Consider the following 21,404-nt stretch of genomic DNA (forward strand, 5'->3'; position numbering starts at 1 on the left):
AAAAAAAAGGACGATCGGGTGGTAAACCGAAAAGATAATTGAAAAAGATCCGTCTTTTTCAATCATCCTTTCCAAACTGGAGGAAAAAAAAAAAATTGGAATTGGTCAAAATAATAGTCCAAACTTAATGAACCATAATGGGCTCCCCTGCCTTAAATGTAATTACATTACCTAAAATATAATCAAAACTTTACATACAGTCATTAATCTAATTTCTTCGTATCTCCCATAACGGCAATCTTATTAGGAAAATTGAAATTATACGTGTTTCTCGAGTTTTTAAAGACATTTTTCACGTATAAAAGAATGTACATTTTTCTTTATATTATTATAAACGTAAATTATAATTAATGTACAAAGAAAATTTAAGCGAATGTTGACATTCGAAAGAGATACGAGATATTATTGACTCCATTTACTTACCATACTTATGAAGGTGAATGATATCTTTAATATTATCTTCGTTATCATTTATCATATTTTTTCTTTACTGGAATTACATGTTTTGTCAGAAATGTATCCAAAAAATTAAAAAAAAATCCATTAAATCATCAATCAGAAAACGTTATTATGGCTTGATAATTTGTAAATTAGAATTTAGATTTCTTTTTTACGTTGCTTAGTCTTCAATTTAAACATTTATTTGGTATTATTATTTCAATTTTTTAAANTAATTATATATATATTTTTTTAGATTTGAATACCGAAAAAATGAATCAAAAATCAGAAATATTTCTTGGCCGCCCACGTCATGAAGTGGGCTGGCAATTTGTTATTTGGCATCGCTCCTGACCTTGCCATGTCCATGAACGTTTGGGGAAGACCCAGCGAATGTCCGTCGACCTCGTCTCCACCATTAAATTTGCAGCAGCAACAGGTTTATCCATTCGGTTTACAGAGTGATTTGGGAAATTTCGGAGTACGACCTCCAAAGGTAAATACCATTCTTATCAAAGATAATTAATATTAAGGCAGGATCCAGTATAAATACATACCAGTAAGACCGATTGAAAAAAAAGGACGATCGGGTGGTAAACCGAAAAGATAATTGAAAAAGATCCGTCTTTTTCAATCATCCTTTCCAAACTGGAGGAAAAAAAAAAAATTGGAATTGGTCAAAATAATAGTCCAAACTTAATGAACCATAATGGGCTCCCCTGCCTTAAATGTAATTACATTACCTAAAATATAATCAAAACTTTACATACAGTCATTAATCTAATTTCTTCGTATCTCCCATAACGGCAATCTTATTAGGAAAATTGAAATTATACGTGTTTCTCGAGTTTTTAAAGACATTTTTCACGTATAAAAGAATGTACATTTTTCTTTATATTATTATAAACGTAAATTATAATTAATGTACAAAGAAAATTTAAGCGAATGTTGACATTCGAAAGAGATACGAGATATTATTGACTCCATTTACTTACCATACTTATGAAGGTGAATGATATCTTTAATATTATCTTCGTTATCATTTATCGTATTTTTTCTTTACTGGAATTACATGTTTTGTCAGAAATGTATCCAAAAAATTAAAAAAAAATCCATTAAATCATCAATCAGAAAACGTTATTATGGCTTGATAATTTGTAAATTAGAATTTAGATTTCTTTTTTACGTTGCTTAGTCTTCAATTTAAACATTTATTTGGTATTATTATTTCAATTTTTTAAATAATTATTCTCTTATTTGTTATTTTTCTTTGGAGATTGTGAATGGTAAATTCAATCTCCTGTAATTTACTTAATCTTTTCTTTTTTTTTTAATCCAACCCGAATATCTAATCAATAAATAAATTATATAATTGCAATTAGCTCATTTAATGGGATATAATTGACTAGGTAGAGTGATTAAAATATCACTAGTTTTGTTTTAATGATGAATTTAAATTGGAATCGTATTCCGTGGAATTAAAATCTTAAATGGTCAATTTAATTATTTGTTTACATTTAATACGTAAGGATGTATTTATAGAAGGGGTTTTTATTCGACTGAGTCTATAAGCCACAAATGTCTGAAGGACGTCTGAAGGTCGTGTATTACTACTTCCCATTTGATCATCGACCGCTTTTCTCCCTGACAATTTTCAAACTTTAACTACGTTTAAATAAGTTTGTATTTAATAAATAATTATAATTAATATAGAATATAATTATTGTGTTTTTGTCGTGTTAGGTGTACCCGGATTCGGAATATGTTTACGGTCGAAGTCGGAGGTCGTCGCGACATCGAAGCCACTCGCCCACTGGTATCAGGGGTGAAGAGGTGCTTCCTTGTAGCACCTCTTATAACTCTCTTACGTCACCCGGAGCAATGCCTTCGGGTGGTAGCCTGACGTCTAGCATTAACGATCTGTCTTTCGAGGCAGAACAGTTGGAAAGAGCCATTAGACACAACGATCCGGCGTTCGTTCGAAGAATGCTGGAAATACACCACGGGAGGTTTCCCGTCAATTTACACGGTAGTTTGTTAGATAAATCCAGTTGTGGATCTCACAGTCATTGCGTCAGTCAGGATGTGGAGATCCTGTTAAGGAAGAGTCAAACGCTTTTGGATCGACTGGACAGGAGAGAAAGCATGTCCACCGATCAGGAATCACCACCGATTTTTTCTAACGCTCTACACCTGGCCATCGAACACAACTCGGTGGACGTGGCTAGGATATTATTAAAATACGGTGTAGATCCCAACGAAGGCGGAGTGCCCATAGAAACCGGCGATCCTTGGAGAAGAGAGAGTTATTCTGCCACATCGGAAGATAGTTGCCCCGAAAGGTGTCGACGACCGAGCCATCTTTTAAGTCCGGGCACTGCTAAATTTCTAGTCGCTTCTAGTCCTAGTAATAATAGTGATCTTAGTAACGATAGTTGTTCTCCGATAGCCGTAACTCCTCCCAGACATTACATCACCATTAATACGGACTTGCAACCATCTCTAAAAACTATTTATACCGGTATGGACGGTCGACAAGTGAGTTACGACGAAGAGTATATTAGAGATACATTATATTTACTTCCTCCTATATATCTAGCCGTGGCTCTCGGTAACGATATTATGGTACATTTGTTACTAAAATATGGAGCAATACCTAATGTCCAAGATCAACACGGAGTTACGCCTTTGCACTTAGCCGCTTGTCAGTCGAGGATCCCTTGGCAATGCGTGCGTCATATATTAGAAAGCGGTGGACGTCTTGCAATTTGTAATCGTCAAGGAGTTACGGCCTGTGATATGGTCGACCAAGATTTAAAAAAATATCAGATTTCTCTCATTGACGATGCGCTCTCTTGGCTCGTTCCTCCTCAGAGTGCTCCTCCTTCTGTGGTTGCACCTTCCACGCCGGCTCCACAAATGGTGGCGGCCGAAGACGGATTTCTTTTTGGTTCTAATTTTCGTAGCAACATATTGAAAAGATTCCAAGCCGTACCACCGGATCAAAAGCTACAGCAGCGTCAAACACCCTCTAGGAAGAGAGACTTTCTTTCGGTCGACGATATGAATCGAGTCTCGCCCGAAGGCATTTCGTGTTCGTCACACGCCGAGTCTCTTCACAGTCGCCATAGCAACAAGAGCATTCAAAGCGGGGACGAAGACAAGGTAAGTTGCCTTATTTGCTCTTATTTTCTTTATTATTCAAATAATATCAACGAGTGAACAGTCTACGCTTATTGCCACATTTAATTGTATAACAAACAAACACAGTAGCCTGTGTTATATCTTTTTGTTGGGGTTGTCTTTACGAAAAAAGCTATTAGTCACGTGTTATGGATACTGTCATCGACGTTAATTGACTGAGGTTCTCGGTCTCATTTCCTTCCTTGGGCGTATTATCGGTGTCTAAGCCTGTTATCTGCTGGCCGTGTTATTTATATTGTAATTTGTTATCTCTTTCTTAAGAAACGTTTACTATAATCAACTACTTAAAGCTGTTTCTTTAAATGAATTGATTAAATTTTTTCAATTTTCCAACAAACATCTGGTTTATGGAGTCGTCCATTAATTACGTGTACCTTTTTTTTTCAGCCACTTTTGATCGTTTCCTCCGTGTTGTGTAGAATGACGTACAATTTACAACCCTCGCCCTTCCTTAAACTGTACACGTAATTAATGGACGACCCTTTATGTAAGGTCGTAGTCGTAAAGCCATTTAAGTTGTAACGGTTTAAAAATATTTCCTTGTTTATTCAAACGTTTATGTGTATTCTCATACATAACAATAAATTATAAAAAAATAAATAACAGATTAATTTTGGCACAAGTCAATCAATAAATACAAGGTGTGGCAATTTAATTCTCGTAATGCACCTTTTAAAAATAAATATTTTAATAATTTTTAAGGAATTTTACATACAAAATCTTCTTACAATATGAAAGGTATAATTTTTAAAAATCTAGCAACGAGTTGCTTAACTTTCTCGGCAACGTTTGGTGGCGCCATCTGTTATCATATTTTATTTTAAAATTTTTTTAATATTTGTAATTATTATATAATTACAGAAAGCTTAATTTTGAGGATAGGGGTGGGTTTTATAAAAATTGTAAATGCTAATAACCAGTAAAATCGTCAATAAGTTCGAACCTACTGGAGATATGACACGACCCCTTTATCTCCCCATATCCTGAACTTTTATTCACCCAAAATTTATCCCCTAATACACAATCCTTCCTGCAATATTTTAGAAAATTTCGACTAAAAGCACAGGAGTTATTGAGCTTCAAAGACTGAATAAAATCGTGCCACATACATACATATACACAAACTAACATCCGTATATAGAGAAAAATCTCCCGGATTTTTTTGTGGTCATTTTCTATGTTATTCAAATTGTTTTATTTATTAGTTACTCAAAATTTTAAAAAAACAAGGAACAATTAATGATACTGCAGTAACCGAAGAGTTAGTCAATAATGAACTAATGTCACAGTAAATCGATTCGTTGGTTAAAAAGAAAGATAAATAATTATATTTGTAATATAACTTGTTCAAATGAGCGATAAAGTTGGCAATCGAGAGGCATTCATCCGGGTTTACCAAGAATACCAGAATCGATTCCCAGTCGATCTTTATTCTTCTGGATATAAGACGGTGGTGCACCAGCCGGTGCCACCATTTCATCAACTTCTACAAATGATTCTCTTTCACTCGAAACCTTGTAAAATTTTAAAACTTAATTAAGAAAAGACAGACAGACGGACGGACGGACGAAAGTGGGAATTTACGAGTCTACAATTTTTTCAAATTTTAACCCAAAAAAATATACTGTGCGTACCGTACGTAGTGTAAAAGAGGAGCCCTAAAGCTATCGTAAAAAGTCTTATAAGCTTGGCCATTGTTGCTTTATAATGCAGTGGAGACGTACAGTACGTACAACACTGCAATTATTTCGTTTTATATGAATTTCATGTTGTACGAGTCACTTATATTTTACAAATACGTGTGCCGGGCTGTGAACGGCTCACGTATTTGTAAAATCTAAGTGACTCGTACAACATGGAATTCATATAAAACGGAATAATCAACAGTGTTATAGGGGAGTCGAAAATTAATGCACGAGATGAGTGTAATTATCAACGTTGTCGCATTACACTAGAAATAACCATTAGAAACGATGCATTTATCTAACATTAATAAAATTTTATTTATTTATTTATCTATCGAATGAAAGAGAAAATAAATCATAGATAACAAAACTAATCTTTCTTGGGATTGTTTGATTGCTCCTATGACGAAAACAAACCGATCAATTGCTTTCTGTTCGGATTATCAATAGATTCATCCGGCGTAGTGACTATTGCGATATCATCTCCTCTTTCTGATTAACAGATTTTCAACCATCATTCAACTTAATGCTTTCATCTCTACACCCGATCTTAATGGAAATAAATTGTATACACTTACAAAATATATACTATATATATATATAACTTATTTACGGAGGAACCATTAAGTAATTGAGCTGAAATTTGAAAAAATTGTAGACGTGAATTCCCACACTGTCTTTCCTTAATCTCGAGAACGGTGTTAGATAGGTGGAAAGATTAGGGGTATGAGACCCCGATTAACTATATACGAATTGTGAATTTAATTAACAAAACTTTTCCCCAAAGGAATTAGATTAATTCCTAACGCTATAAAGGAAAAGTGTGATGTACAGGGGTAAGACACTACCAATTCTCTTTGACTTTAGACTTGGATTTTGAAAAAAATTTAAGTGTTTTTTTAGATTCTTGTTAATGAAACGGCTATTAATCTAATTAGAATGAAATTTCTAACATAATTTTAATAAAACTAACTTTGTTTCTTTAAACGAATCATGAATTGATACGGATATAACTGAACTATCTAAATTGATGATGAAACTTTCGGGTCAAATGTTACTTTATTCGGCTTGCGGCCCGATAAAATAATAAAATTAAACATATGTTTCGTATATTCTAAATATAGAACGTAATTTACTTTAATTTTTATGGATTTAGGAGGGATTTTAGGTCTTATTTTTCTTGTACCTACAAGATGTGCAAAACCGGCGCCACAAAAAGGGCCTGGAGCACTTGGTTGGATGCCTCCCGAGGTCAGCCAAGTTTATTCAGCTGTTTTTCGCAGTGAGATTACGTGAGATTATTTATTACAGACAGAAAAAGGAAACTATCCTCACATAAATACAATTTTAAAGAGTAAAACATTATTTAATTTACTTCCAATATCTTCTAATTCTGTTCAGCCGATAATACAGCTAGTTGTGTCGACCTTCTTGAGCCATTGTTGAACTAAATAATTTTAATTTTGAAAAATATCGTTCTCCAATGACAATGGACACGAAAAGGATTAAAAGAATTCCCAATAATAGAAAAACTTTCAATTCATTTATTTTTGTCGGAGGAAACCCCTATTTTTTTTGCATTTCTCGACGTTTAAAGCTACTCCGAGTCAAAAAATGTGAAATTTTCGTGGTCATTTATTGGCCGATCGCTCTGTTATATATAACATCCGGAAAAGTAAAAATAAATAATTGTTTAATGTATAAATCGAACGTCTAAACGAAAAATAAAGTTGTTTAATGGACTAAATAGGAACCGAATCTTTCGGACTTTTTATCAAATTATTAACCTACAACGTACCGTATTACTATAAAATACCCATTTCGTATTATATAAAACTGTTTAATTTAATTATTTACTTTGCATTATTTATAGTAGTTAATAATATGATACGTTAATATTGTTTTTTTTTTTAAATTAAAATACAAGTCGACCCCCCTATAACACTGTTGATAATTCCGTTTTATATGAATTCCATGTTGTACGAGTCACTTAGATTTTACAAATATATGAGTCGTTCACAGCCTGGCACACGTATTTGTAAAATCTAAGTGATTCGTACAACATGGAATTCATATAAAACAGAATTATTAACAGTGTTATAGGGGGGTCGACTGGGAATTGTCTTTCAACGTAACGTTAAAATTAGTTTTAAAAAATATCTGAAGGAAATAATGAGAAGAAAACTGTCAATTCACTAGTTTGTAGTGTCTTAAACGTAAAGAAATCTTTTAAAAATGATTTAGGAAGTGGTCGATTTTATCTAAAAAATTATGCAACGTTTCGATAGAGCCTGAGAATTCGATAAATTTTTCGAAAAGACTCTACAAATGAAGTCTAACAACTCGAAGATGTCGATCTTCACTCGCACTCTTTCGGATGATTGATTGCAGGAAAACAAAGAATTCATTTAAATATTATATCAATATTCCTTTCTACGTCTTCGTAAAGGTTCGGAATAACCCATTACTGTAGGGTAATATATATTACATTAGTAAATAATCATTTGTTTTTTATTTATCCGTATACTTCTATACACCACGCTTCGTCGTTATTATATTCAATTTAATTTTAATGGCCTTTTTCTTATTCGCAATCATATTTGAGTCTGTGTTATAGATATTGATAAAGTAATTACGTGTCATATTATAGTTAATATATAAATATTCTGTTAATTAGTAGTAGATTTACGTGAAATTTTTGATGATTTTAGTACATTTCTTGCAGAAGATACGTATTTATATTTATTTTTTATTAATTTATTTAAGAAAAAAAGTATATTGATTTACCTTAGTTTCTTTTTAATTCATTCTCTTTGTTTTAATCTTAATATTTCGGAGAAATTTTCTATTGACGTAGAGGAGAACCACGAAAAGAAATCTTTAACAATTCAAAATACTTTGTTTTTACTGTATTTTAGATTATTTATAAATATTATAGGAAGATTTTATCTTTAAAATTTTCAATTGTTTTATATATTCTATTAAATTTACATGTTAATACTCATTAACTTTCATTTAATAATATTAAATTTCTACAATTAAATGTTAAATTAAAAATAACTTTTATATATAATTAATGCAGAAGGAATAAATATTATTTATGGAATTATTATTATTTTTTTTTATTGTTTTGTTTCACACTGCACAATTGTCGATATTGGTTTTATTCGTCTTTTTTATTGTCAGGCTTCATTAGTTGCATCTTTTCATCTCGTGGATTTTTCTACACCTCGTTTGATTTCTTTCACCCCTTTCTATTCTCAAGGATCTTTACGAAAAAAAGAGAGTAAAAGAAATCAGAATACGACTGGGACTTGAAATTCTTCACAAAATGAGATTAAAAGATAGGAAAGCCATGTCAAAAGATTGTAATAAATACCAAGAAATTGTGAAACGTGTATATAAAAAAAAAAGAGACAACAACAAATTTCTCTTTGGCTTTTGATAAAAATAAATAGAAAACAAGTATCACAATATTTCAGAGTAGTATTTCATCTATAAGACTTCATTTCTTCTACTAAAAATTAATCTCAAAACCTTAACTTTAATGATATAAATAATTGCAAGAGCAATGGAAAAATTGTTTTGTTTACATTGAAGAATTTCATTACTTAAAACTAAATGGAACCTTTGACGAAAAGAACGAGTAATTTTTAAATCATATTTTTAATTTATTTCATTTAAAACATACGCTCTCCACCTCAAATTAGTAGTAATTTGCCCCTGTAAATCATACTTTTCGTGATAACAGCAGAGTCGTGTTACATCTATGTTAGAGAAAATTTTCTAATTGAAATAACGTAACTTTTATTTAAAATCGTAAGTTTTAATCGGTGCCTTCTGTCTATATTTGGCTTCGGCTTTCGTCTAGCCGACACCGTTCTTGACATTAAGGAAGGACATACACAGACAGTGGGAATTTATTGGTGTAAAATTGTTTTCGAATTGTAGCCAAAAAAAGGTTTCTTCGCCGCATGCAGCGCCGTAAGTCCCCCAGTGGTGCATTTTGAACTAATTTGGATAACTCTTCGTGGTGTTCGGAAACGTCAGCGTGCAAAATTTGGTTGATTTTAGACATGTCCCTGTAGACAAGAGTAGAATAAGCGTACCTTTTATTACGATCACCTTAACCTGTTGCGATTTTTTTAAAGATAATTTTTATTAAGAGAAATTACTAGCGATATAGGACTATTTATACAAAAAATTTCATTTAGGATTATTTATATTAACTTAAATATGTGATAAAACGCGAAAAGCTTGCGTGGGGTCGAAAGTAAAGCGAGCCTCATTTGTCTTTCTTAAACATATGATATACACGGACTATTTCTTTGTTAATAATAAGACTCAAGACTTAAAATATCCATTAAATCCGACCGATATGACCTTTCTCTAGCTCTTATTCGATCGATCTTTAACCACCAAAATTTAATTGCATCAATACCCCTTTTATACAAGTTACTATGCAAATTCCGTATGTTAATCTTTACCCCATTCTGAGATATTAAACGAAATACACGCCAACACACGCGCATCCACGGATTCTTTTTACTATTTTGGGTTCAAGAACTCCGAAAACGTGGAGATTTGCAAAATCCCGTAGGATCAAATATTCCAATACTTTCCTTTGTTATAATAGCCAGAAAAGTAAAATAAAAATAAAAAAAAACAAAATAAATTTCTTCTTTCTTTATTAAATTTTTCTTAAAGAATGAATATAAATTTTTTATACCCGTCTCCTTGGAACTATTCTTTGAGGTCGTATATTAATCGATTCATCACGGTGTTATGGAATCCGTTTTGGTGACGTACTAAAATCGTATTTCGAATTTTATTGACGTCATAGACGATGATGATGACTTCACACATTTATTTAACTAATTTATTTACTGATTGTTTCTACATAAAATTATTATTATTATTATTATTATTTTGAGTTTTTGCCACTCCCAAACCCGGTCTAACGAGAAATTTACTCCGTAAATAATTTTATTTTCTTAATTAATTAAATAATAATAATAGTTAAATATTCTATTAAATTTTGCACATTTTCGCAATTTAAATATAATCAATCAAAAAATTTGAATAATAGATTTTTATCAAAATTTTTTTCGGTGTTTGTAATAAAAAAGAAATAAATAAATATTCTTTGTTAAGAGATTTACAAACGACTCTGTATTGATTAACAAGCGCTTATGAAGAAGTTAGTAATGACCCTTTGACATTGTAGAAAGTGTTTAAGATAACTACATTCTTGATTATCCGTGCTAATGGTTTTGGTCATGCATTGATTATTAATGACAATCTTAAGGAGGGAAGCTTTTGTAAAAATTTTACAAAAGATTCGCTCCTTTTATTGTTTAAAAAAAAACAACAATGGTTAATTTAATGTACTTTTTCAATATTTATTTATTTAAAGAATATCGTCGTTAAAGTTTACATTTCATATTTTATCCGTTAAGTTCTCGATATAAAAGTATTTACAACGTTTAATGATTGTTTATATTAGCCAGGTTGCGGCCGAAGTTTTCATCTGGAAAACGTGAACGTCGAACGTCGAGTGCTGCTATCTTAAACATCGCTCGACGTTCGACGTTCACGTTCAGATGAAAACTTCGGCCGCAACCTCTCTAATATTGTACATAGAAAGCACTTGAACGATGTAAATATTCGTATTTTGGACATGAAATTTGCTCATTTAATTACAGAGGTTGCGGCAGACGTTTTCGACGCAAAAACGTGTACGTCGGACGTTTAGTGCCGCCTTCCTGTAAGTCTAGAAGTTTGACAATGACGTTTGGAACGTCATGCTCGACGTTCCAAACGTCATTGTCAAACTTCTAGGCTTACAGGAAACGTCGGCCGCAACCTCTCTATTACTTCAACAATTTATTCATAAATAGGGAGGCCCGAAAATCAGTTAACAGTGTTTTGTAAGAAGAAAGGAAAACAGTTTTTAAACAGTTTGTAGTAAGTAATAAAGTAGCAATTTGGACTTTACAAAAGTTAACTAAATTTTGGTCCACCCTTAGTCTAATCGAAATTCTAGTTCGTACTTAAAGTACGCGAACGTATCGTGGTAAATTATAGAAGTATCGAAGAATTTACCAATGATGTATTTAATTGTTTTAATCATTACAAAAGTCGTTTTTACTCATTCATCACTTAAACTTACGGGCTAATTACATAACCGAAACCGTGCTACCATTAGTAAATTACTTAGACGAGATGTTAAACTATTTAAATATTTCGAGAAAAGTTATAAAGCTTAATTATAATTAACGACGACTCGTTCGGTTATCTCCGGTGTAAATCAAGCAGAAATAATTTTACATTCGTGTAGTGTCATTTCTACTGAAATTTTCACCGGATAATTTAAATCTATTGTAAGTTACGTAAAATGATAAATTATTTCGTACAAACGTTTAACATTTTTATTTTAAAAACTCAATTTTTTTATTTATTTAATTTATTAAATGATTACAAGTAATTTCCATGAATAATTGTTCGTATAATAATATATCTTAATTCACGGCAGAAATTTATTCCATTCATTTTCACTTTGTAGTATATTCTTACAGCCCTCTTCTATGATAATTCGGTGGACACATTTAGAATTTATACGAATAAATTTCATTAGAAGAGAAAGATTTTATAATTATACAACTTTTTAATGTCTTTCGATTCATTCCTTCCATATACTGGAGGATTTTTTTAATCATAATCGAATTTTCGCTGTCGTCCTTTCTGTCTGTCCATACTTATTCTCGAGAATGGAATTAGATAAATTAAAATCGACACAAGATATAGAAAGATTAGGGGTAGAAGGCCCCGAATAACTGTACAAGAACTTCCAGTTTCTACTAGAAGTTACGTTATTTCAATTCGAAAATTGTCCTTTGAAATATCACGTTTTTGTTGTTATCGGGAAAAGTATAACGTAAGGGGGCAAGACACTACTAATTTGAGGTGGAGAGCGTATATTTTAAATGAAATAAATTAAGAATATGATTAAAAATCGAATTTCGGAATTGTGACGATGTTTTATCTTTTATTTGAAAAAGACAAGATTAATACTTACGTTTTAAAATATTTAAAGAAAATACGATGAAATTTTATTAATATTTCGGCAATTTTATAACGTATATTATCTCCAGAATACGAACTTGTCTGTTAAATTTTATGATAAAACGTTAAATGAAAAGGAAACACTGCCTTTTTATTACTTAAGCTTTTATTTAGTAAATATTGATCGCATTTCGACATTGTCTATTAATATTTTGATTTAAGATCTGCCAGGCTATTTTCTGTTACCGAAACTATCTTCTGTTCGATTCCTTCCTCACGTCTATTTGAAAGCTTGGCTGTTTTCTCTACTCTGATTGCCTTTAGGGTTCCAATTAAATATGACAGAGACGAGTAGACGATTTTTTCGCCTTTCTTCTACGGTTTCGACACTTTTTTTTTAGTTTTTTCTTCCGACTCGTATCACTTGGGACATTGCCGAAGTTAAGAAATTGTCACCAAAACTTTTTACCGGTTGTTCCGGTATAGAAAGACATTAAAAGAATCTTTTTTTCTTTGCCCTACATTCCTCCATTCTTTATATTCGTTTCTTTGGTTTTAAAGATAAAACTGTAACGATGTAAGGGATATTCTAGTATTATTTGGTGATAAAGCCTTTAAATTTTCTATTGTGTTTGTGGATTTTTTACTTTCTCTGCTGTGTTATATATAACAGAGTGAAGGTATGGCGTTTTTATATGTATGTGGATGGAGAAGCACGATTTTGTTCGCCTTATTTAAAGCTTAATAACTCCCGTGCTTTTTATCGAAAATTTCTGAAATTTGGCAGGGAGTTTTGTGTATTAACGGGATCGATTCTGTTAAATTTTGGTGGTTAAAAGTGGAGGTGGTGGGGAGATAAAGGGGATCGTGTGCGTATCTCGAGTAGGACCGGACTTAACGAGGATTTTTTTTTTTTTTTAATAAAACCCATCCCTACCTCAAAATTAAGCATTGTATAATAGTTAAATATATAAAAAGTTTCTAATAACAGATGGCGCCACCCCGCAGTTTTAATGTTGCCGGAAAAGTTAAGCAACTTCGTTACTGGATTTATTGGTTTTTAATAGAAAAAGCTTAATTTCCGGATGCGGGTCAATTCCAATAAAATGTGGAAGATCCCGACTACCGATAATGTAATAATTGACACCTGCCGCGTTATTGCGTGACTTTTTCCACTTAATAAAGGGACTTGTGGTCATTCAAAGTTCTCGTCCTACAAAAACAAATTCCTTTCGACACGTCTCGTAGGAAGAACGTTGCACAAGAATCGGTAGGTCGATGTTTGGTATGGACGGATAAACGTATGGAGGAAATGCGAAATAGTAGAAGATAGAAGAAGAAAGACGAAGTGGTGGTAAGAAATTTGAAAAAAAAAACCTGATAGATGTCGACCCGGATGTTCTATTGAAGCACGTATTCGTTAGTAAAAATTCCGTATTGACTCGAACCGATATGAAAACAGCTTTGAACTATTCTCTGCCGTATCCACGTCAAGTACGGAAAGAGGAGTGCAGAGAATTATTACTTCTTCTTCATCCGGAACATACTAATTTCGTGGAAGTGGATAAATAAAAAAATAAAAAATATATATATCAAAATTTTAGAAAGAAAAGCTGAATAGATTGTGAATTTTCTACATAAAAATCAAAATTATTCGAGTTCATCCCTTCAAATATTTCGGAGTTTTTTTTTAATGCATTAGAAACAAAATTAAACGTGGAATATTTAATACAATTTATTCTGTAGTAATTTTAACGTGTTTTCTAAATTATAGAAACATAAAATTAAATTTCGAATCATTTAAACTATTATTTATTTAACAAATAGGCATTAATATCATCTGATACTTCCACTCTTTGAAGCTTAATAACTCTTGTGATTTTTGTCGAAAGTTTCTGAAATGTTTCGAGGTGGTTTGTGTATTAAGGGGGTCGACACTATTAAATTTTGGTGGTTAAAAGTCGAGGGGGTGGGAAGATAAAAAGGGTCGTGTCATAACTGGAGTAGGGACGGACTTAATGACAATTTTACCGGTTATTATCATTTACAAATTTTTTATAAAACCCATAAATACCATTCATTTTATAATAGAAATATATATATAAAACGTTTTTAAAATAAAATATCGTAACACATGGCGCTAAACCCGCAATTTTAAATGTTGCCGGGAAAGTTAAGCAACTCGTTGTTGTATTTATTTAATGCTGTATTTATCATCATTTTTTTTATCAGAGAAATAAAATATAAGAATATTCATTGTTTATCATTAAATATTTCTGAGCTTTATGATAAAACCATTAATTGTGTTGCGTTACAATTCACGACGGGGAAGGAAATTCAATTAAGTACTAATTTAAGAAACAAAAAAGGAAAAAAAAAAATCCATCACCTCTATGGAGTTCGATTATCGTTTAGAAATATTTTACGCTAAAAATACTTCTATAGCAACCATTACTTCTTTAGAAAATTACTGTTTAAAATCATATTTCACTCCGAAAATATCGATAAAGATCTTCATTTCTTGATTTTTTCCAAGTAGAAAATTCAATTTTTCCTTTTATAATTTTACTTTTTTCCTCCCCCTTCTGTATAAATCTATTCTAATTTTCATTATTGCTATCGAATCGTAAAATATATTTTTATTATTCGAAAGATTAAAAAAATATATATAATAATAATAGAAGAATTTTTGATATAAAAGAGGCAACATTTTAATAATTGCCACAAACTTTAAATATACTTTTAGTAATTATTTTAATTAACGCCGAAATGAACTCGTTTTGTTTGCTTATAATTTAACATCATTTATTATTAAATAACATTAATCACCATAAAGCAACAATTAATAATTTATCGTAGATAAATTCTTTTTTTTTTTAATTATTTCCTCCTCCCTTCTCTCTTTAAATAATTAAAATTTTCGAAACTTTGCCTTTAATTGATGGCTTAGAAAGTTGGATTTTTGTATATAAACCATTGTTATTGGTTAATGTTTTCGTTCCCCCTTCGTTAAATTAGAATTTTAGCATTTGCCCAATTGTTTTACTCTTTCGTATCGTGATACTACAGATTTATATAATCTCCATTGTTTAGAAAATTTTAACCTACTGCCGGCGGTATAACGGGGTAATTTGTTATTTAATAATGTCTCTTCGATAATGTTACTCATAAATCATTGCAAATGAACGTATTCCTTAATAAAATACTAAACAGTTAAACTTGTTACTCTATTATTTATGAAATTTCTCGGTTATAACGAAAAATATAAGGTAATAAACCCGTAAAGTATAAGGTTTTATTACCTTATTTAGAAGATTATAAGGGTTTTTGTATCTTTAAGGTGTTTTTTTTTTTAATTTTATAATGTTAAGAAAATGTAGGTCAACTCGCAAACCGTTTAGTTATTGATAAATTGATTGATCTTTTCGTTGTAACGAACGGAGATCGATACACGGGCTTTGATCTAACTCGTAAAAATTCGGCATTTTTTTCTTTCGTTATAATTTCTTAATTAATTTACGACGTTTAATGGTAATTGCGATGAAAAATTTGTACACTTGTAAATGCAATCGTACTGATTTTTATACGAAAAAACACAATTTAATGGGGGGAAAAAACAGTAAAATTTATCATTATTTTTCTGTACCAGTTGACCCCCCTTAACACTGTTGATAATTCCGTTTTATATGAATTCCATGTTGTACGAGTCACTTAGATTTTACAAATTAGTGAGTCATTCACACATATTTGTAAAATCTAAGTGACTCGTACAACATGGAATTCATATAAAACGGAATAATCAACAGTGTTATAGGGGGNGATTATAAGGGTTTTTGTATCTTTAAGGTGTTTTTTTTTTTAATTTTATAATGTTAAGAAAATGTAGGTCAACTCGCAAACCGTTTAGTTATTGATAAATTGATTGATCTTTTCGTTGTAACGAACGGAGATCGATACACGGGCTTTGATCTAACTCGTAAAAATTCGGCATTTTTTTCTTTCGTTATAATTTCTTAATTAATTTACGACGTTTAATGGTAATTGCGATGAAAAATTTGTACACTTGTAAATGCAATCGTACTGATTTTTATACGAATTCCTTAAGCTTTTATACGAGATTTCAAGGAATAAAGCTAGAATAAAGTATTAAGAACCTCCAATAACGACCACCTCCTAACAACGGAACGGCTGCCATTTTTGTTTCCGTTTCCGTCAGTGGCCTTTGTTAACAGGTTTGATTGTGTAATGAAATTACAAAATATTTAATTGGGATGCAATTGTAAACCTATAAATTCCCACCGTCGTCCGTCTGGCTGTCTGTTCTTCCTTAATCGGAGTTAGATAGATGAAAGTCGAGACCAGAAAGCTCGGAGATAGGAGACGGCAATTAATATTTAAATATTTAAAAATAAAGTTAATTCTTATTGACTTTACTTTCTGTTTACAAAAATTGAAATATATAGCCCGTAAGTGTAATTAAAAATTTGTTAGAAAGCGATAAGGATGAGACCTAGAGCTACTAAAGAGAAATTATGTATAATATGTTAAGAGGGGGTCGAGATTTGTAATTATTATTCGAAAAATTAATATGTAAAATATTTATCAATTTAATTAATTAAATGCTTTACATTAATTTAAGCCATATTTAATAAGGCTACGTTTCTAATTCGAGTATAGATTATTTAACCTAAAGCTAACTAATCTAACCTTATTGGATGGAATTTTCGAAATTTCTGCTTCTAAAGCTAAAAATTCTTCTGTAAATAAATTGAATTATAAAGAAAGCGCAAATACTTAAAATTTGCAATGCAATAATGTATAAATTTACATGATTCGCCATTAAAACCTCCGTTTTTATGGGGGAGGGCTTTTGTAAGCTTCTTTCTCGGCCCTGTTATATAAAACAGAGGGAAAGTATGGCGATCGATTAAAGAATGAACCCCAATATTTTTGGGCTCAGGGACTTTTAAACGTCGAGAAATACAGAAAAATTCCGGACTTTTTCTCTATGTATGGATGTTATTGTTTGTGGGAGTACGATTTCGTTCACCCTCTTTGAAGCTTAATAACTCCTGAGATTTTTGTCGAAAATTTCTGAAATTCTGTAGGGAGATTTATTCATTAGGGGGATCGATGCTCTTAAATTTTGGTGATTAATAGTCTTGGGGGTGAGGAGATAAAGAGGATCGCGTGTATCTCCAGTAGTGTCGGACTTAATGATGATTTTACCGGTTATTAAAGTATACTAATTGTGTTTATATAAACGTCGCTCTTATATAAAACTCGGTTTAGCTCCCCCATTCCAATTTCGGAAGTAAACAAGACGTTATATCGAAATTTCGATAACTTATAGATTTATTTATAAATTATAGTATTTTCCGCATTGATCTGTTGATTATAGAGAAAGAATAAAACATTACGTGTTATAAATAACTTAATTTGTTACGGTAAATAATACTAATTTCCCGTTATGCAAATCATTATATGTTATATTTACGAATATATCATCATTATAAGTGTTTAAGAATAGCTTACAGAAAAGGGATTTAATTACATTAATATAAAATTATCAATGAAAACTAATTCTCTTTCGATATCGATTTGATTTTCACCTCGTTACGAACAATAATACCGCTCAAATAAAATCGTAACATGTTACCTTTATAGAATGGATATACTACACTAAACACATGGCGGAAACAATCGGATGCCAGCTCCAACTAATTGATGAAATGATTACAATTAACGTTTCGAGGTAATTAACAAATATTTCTATGAGATTTATTTAAGGATTTTAGTATTAACAAATGCAAACAGTTCCGTATCAAATGATAACAGAAAACAGAACGAGATACTTGGGCTGCAGTTTGAAATAAAGCAGCAACGAGTTGCTCGACTTTCCCGGCAACTTTTTAAGGGGACGGGGTCTATTTTGGGGTCTTATTTTAGGTAGGACTTAAATAGTTTTTGTTGATATACTGCAAAGCAACACGTTGGCGATTTGTCTTCTACGGGGAAAAAAGGACCCTATTTAGGTGCGAGTTACAAGGAGCATTGGTTAAAAGCATTTAGTTCCAGGTTAAGAATGTACAACAGGAAAAAATAATACATAATTATACATTTAAATTTGATAGCAACGCGTTTTATTATGACTCCGCACCCCAGAAGTCTGGAGAGGTGAATGCACTCCAGAATAAGAACCATTGCAACGGAACACCAAACTATACTAAATAAATAAATAAAACGTAATTTGCAAAACAAATTTTCAAAAATCAATAGTGAAAAATCATTAAAAAAAAGCTAACTAAAAATAGAAGAAACTGTAGTAAAAGGAGTAAAAAATTCAGTGTAACGAGATATATTTCGTTAAAAAATTCATTTTGAATTGGAAACTGATTAGAAATTAATACGAAAAAACCGCGTAAATAGTTTCTTGCCGTAATCTTTTCCCAAAGATAAAATAATTTATCAGTCACCGATTTATCAATAATAAAATTTACCGTAATCACATGTCAGAATAATACTACGTATCGTTACGTGACTCAATCATACCGTACTCTGTGACTAAAGAGAATTCAAAAGTCATGGTACCTGCCCCTTTTCTATTGTGTTTTGAAGTTTTTATTGAGCATTAACGAAAATCTAAGAGCGTTTTAATGAAAATTACCGATTTATATTAATTTTCGGGCAAAATTTGACGGTCCATTATACATTGAATCGATATAAATTTACTTATCGTCAACAATAAATGCATGATTTATCGAAGAGATGATTTAAAAACACCTTTCGAGCTATAATTTTAAATCTTAAAACCCCTGTATATTATATAGAATTCGACTTTGTTTTCTTATAAATATTAGTTTACTTCTTTTTTTTGTATAAAAATAAATAAATAAAAATCGTATATTACGACACTACCCTAAAATTCGAGAGGGTTGGAAATTGGTAGACGGTTGTTACGGTGATGGCCGAGCCTCCGGTTGCCTTAGCAACGTGCAGCGAGTAATTTTATACGGCACATTAATATGTGATCTTATTGACGTTGGAAAATGTATTATATCAATGTCATATCGAAGTATTTATTAAAAATAAAAACGTTTTTATTACTTTTTTTTTACATTGAAAATTACACCCGGAGTGTAATTTTCAATGTACAAATCGAACATTCGGTTATTAAATGACAAATAGTCGTTTTTAATCCACTCCCGTGTTTCTATTTTCGTGTTATTTGACGGTTTACGGTGTCGGAATCCGTATAAAATGGTAAATTTTCAATGGCTTCCGTTCTAAAATCAAATAATAAAAGTCTTTTTTTTCAGTACATCGATTGTAAAATTGCTAAATTGGCTTAAAAGAAATTTTGATTTATCGATTTAAAAGTTAATTAAACATTACAAATTTAACTTCACACCATTTGGAATTTTTCATTTAATCGAATTACTCAAACCCACTTTTTTTTTTCAATTATTTCCTATTTTACAAGCCCTTTTGTAGTGCCCTCGGTCACTCCATTATCCGTCACGTATTATTTGGAAGTAATTATAAGCGTAATTAATTAACTAATTTTTAAAATTAATATTTGTTATCGAAGAACGTCGATAAATACAAAGAAATTCGTGGGTTTTTTTGTTTTTTTCTGTACCTACCGATAGTAAGTGTGTGTGGGGGGACATGTTTGAAGCTTAATAACTCCCATACTTTTTGTCGGAAATTTCTGAAATTTTGCAGGGAGATTTGTTTATTAGGGTAATCGATACCACTAAATTTTAGTGGTTAAAGGTCGTGGGGGTGGGGAGATAAAAGTCGTGTGTCGTATGCGGAGTAGGGCCGGACTTAATGACGACTTTACTCGTTATTAGTATTTACAATTTTTTTTATTTATAAAACCTGTCCCTACCCTTAAAATTGTGCCATTTTATAATAGTTAAAAATATAAAAAATTTTTAAAATAAAATAATATAACAGATGGCGGCAGCAAATGTTGCCGGAAAAGTTAAGCAACTCGTTGCTGATTTTTTTTTTCATAGTTACGCCTGACTGGACTTATGATGTAACTTTATAAAATTGGCATACAAAATAGGATATTTATGTGTTCTTTATCTCGCTAAGATTTAAAATGTATAATAATTAATTACTTATTTTTACACTTTTTAAATAATTTATTCTGGTTCTCGACCTAGGTAATTTGATTAAATGAAGCGTAATTTGAATACCCAAAAATCCCATTTAACAACTTTAATAACTTATTAAACATTTTATAACTATTATACTATAATAATTGCTTAGGTTAAATTAAAAATAGATATGGAAATTTTTAATTATTATCGATTACTTATATTTTTATAGGAACAATTCTTATTTTTATACGTACTGTTTCTTTCGTATTCCGTCTAATCGAAGAATATTACAGAATATTTAACATTCAGAATTCCCCCCGAAAGGAATTAGATAGATACAGCACGACTCTACTGTTAAAGGAAAAGTATGATGTACAGGGGCAAGCCAATACTAATTTGAGGTGGAGAGCATATATTTTAAAATAAATAAATTAAAAAAATATGATAAAAAATTGACTGTAAATCTTATTTGTATGACTAAGCTGTATGAAAGATGAGATGTAACACCAATTTTCTCTATTAATTAGCATTAATTCTATTTCAGCTTTCTGAATTTCACTAAATTGAATAATACAGAATTCTCGATTCACTTTTATTATTATTATTTTTTGTATATATTGAAAAATCATGCTTATTCCGTTGTCATTCAACGTGTGACGTTGTTGACGGTTGTCTCGATTGTCGGAAAATTCCCTTGTTTGGTAATGGGAGTGTCACCAAACAACTGTAATGTGTTGGGTGCGGTTCAAAAATTCTCTTCGAACTCTAAGAACGGTAATTGTTATTAATACTGTGTTTTATCAATCGAAAAACGGCAGATTGCCACGCCGTAATTATTTCTCTCGTTTTAAAATTCATTATGAATCGTCGAACGGGATTAATTGCATTATTCATT

At 31.1% G+C, this 21,404-nt stretch overlaps 1 protein-coding gene across 4 annotated transcripts in view; it reads left to right on the forward strand.

The window, feature by feature from the left end:
* Positions 1-698: 698 nt before the first annotated feature.
* The window catches only part of LOC111634715, a 187,109-nt gene continuing 166,403 nt past the window's right edge, over positions 699-21,404 (forward strand). For all 4 annotated transcript variants that reach the window (XR_002758268.1, XM_023379554.1, XM_023379555.1 and 1 more), the window contains exons 1-2: positions 699-934; positions 2,182-3,603. Coding sequence is in view for 3 of the 4 variants with exons in the window: in XM_023379554.1 (XP_023235322.1) it covers positions 752-934; positions 2,182-3,603 (1,605 nt within the window). In the remaining variant the exon portion in view is untranslated. The remainder of the gene's footprint in view (positions 935-2,181; positions 3,604-21,404) is intronic.

Source organism: Centruroides sculpturatus, unplaced genomic scaffold (assembly GCF_000671375.1).
Source record: "Centruroides sculpturatus isolate CEXI.00-Female unplaced genomic scaffold, Cexi_2.0 scaffold971, whole genome shotgun sequence".
Taxonomy (NCBI): domain Eukaryota; kingdom Metazoa; phylum Arthropoda; class Arachnida; order Scorpiones; family Buthidae; genus Centruroides; species Centruroides sculpturatus.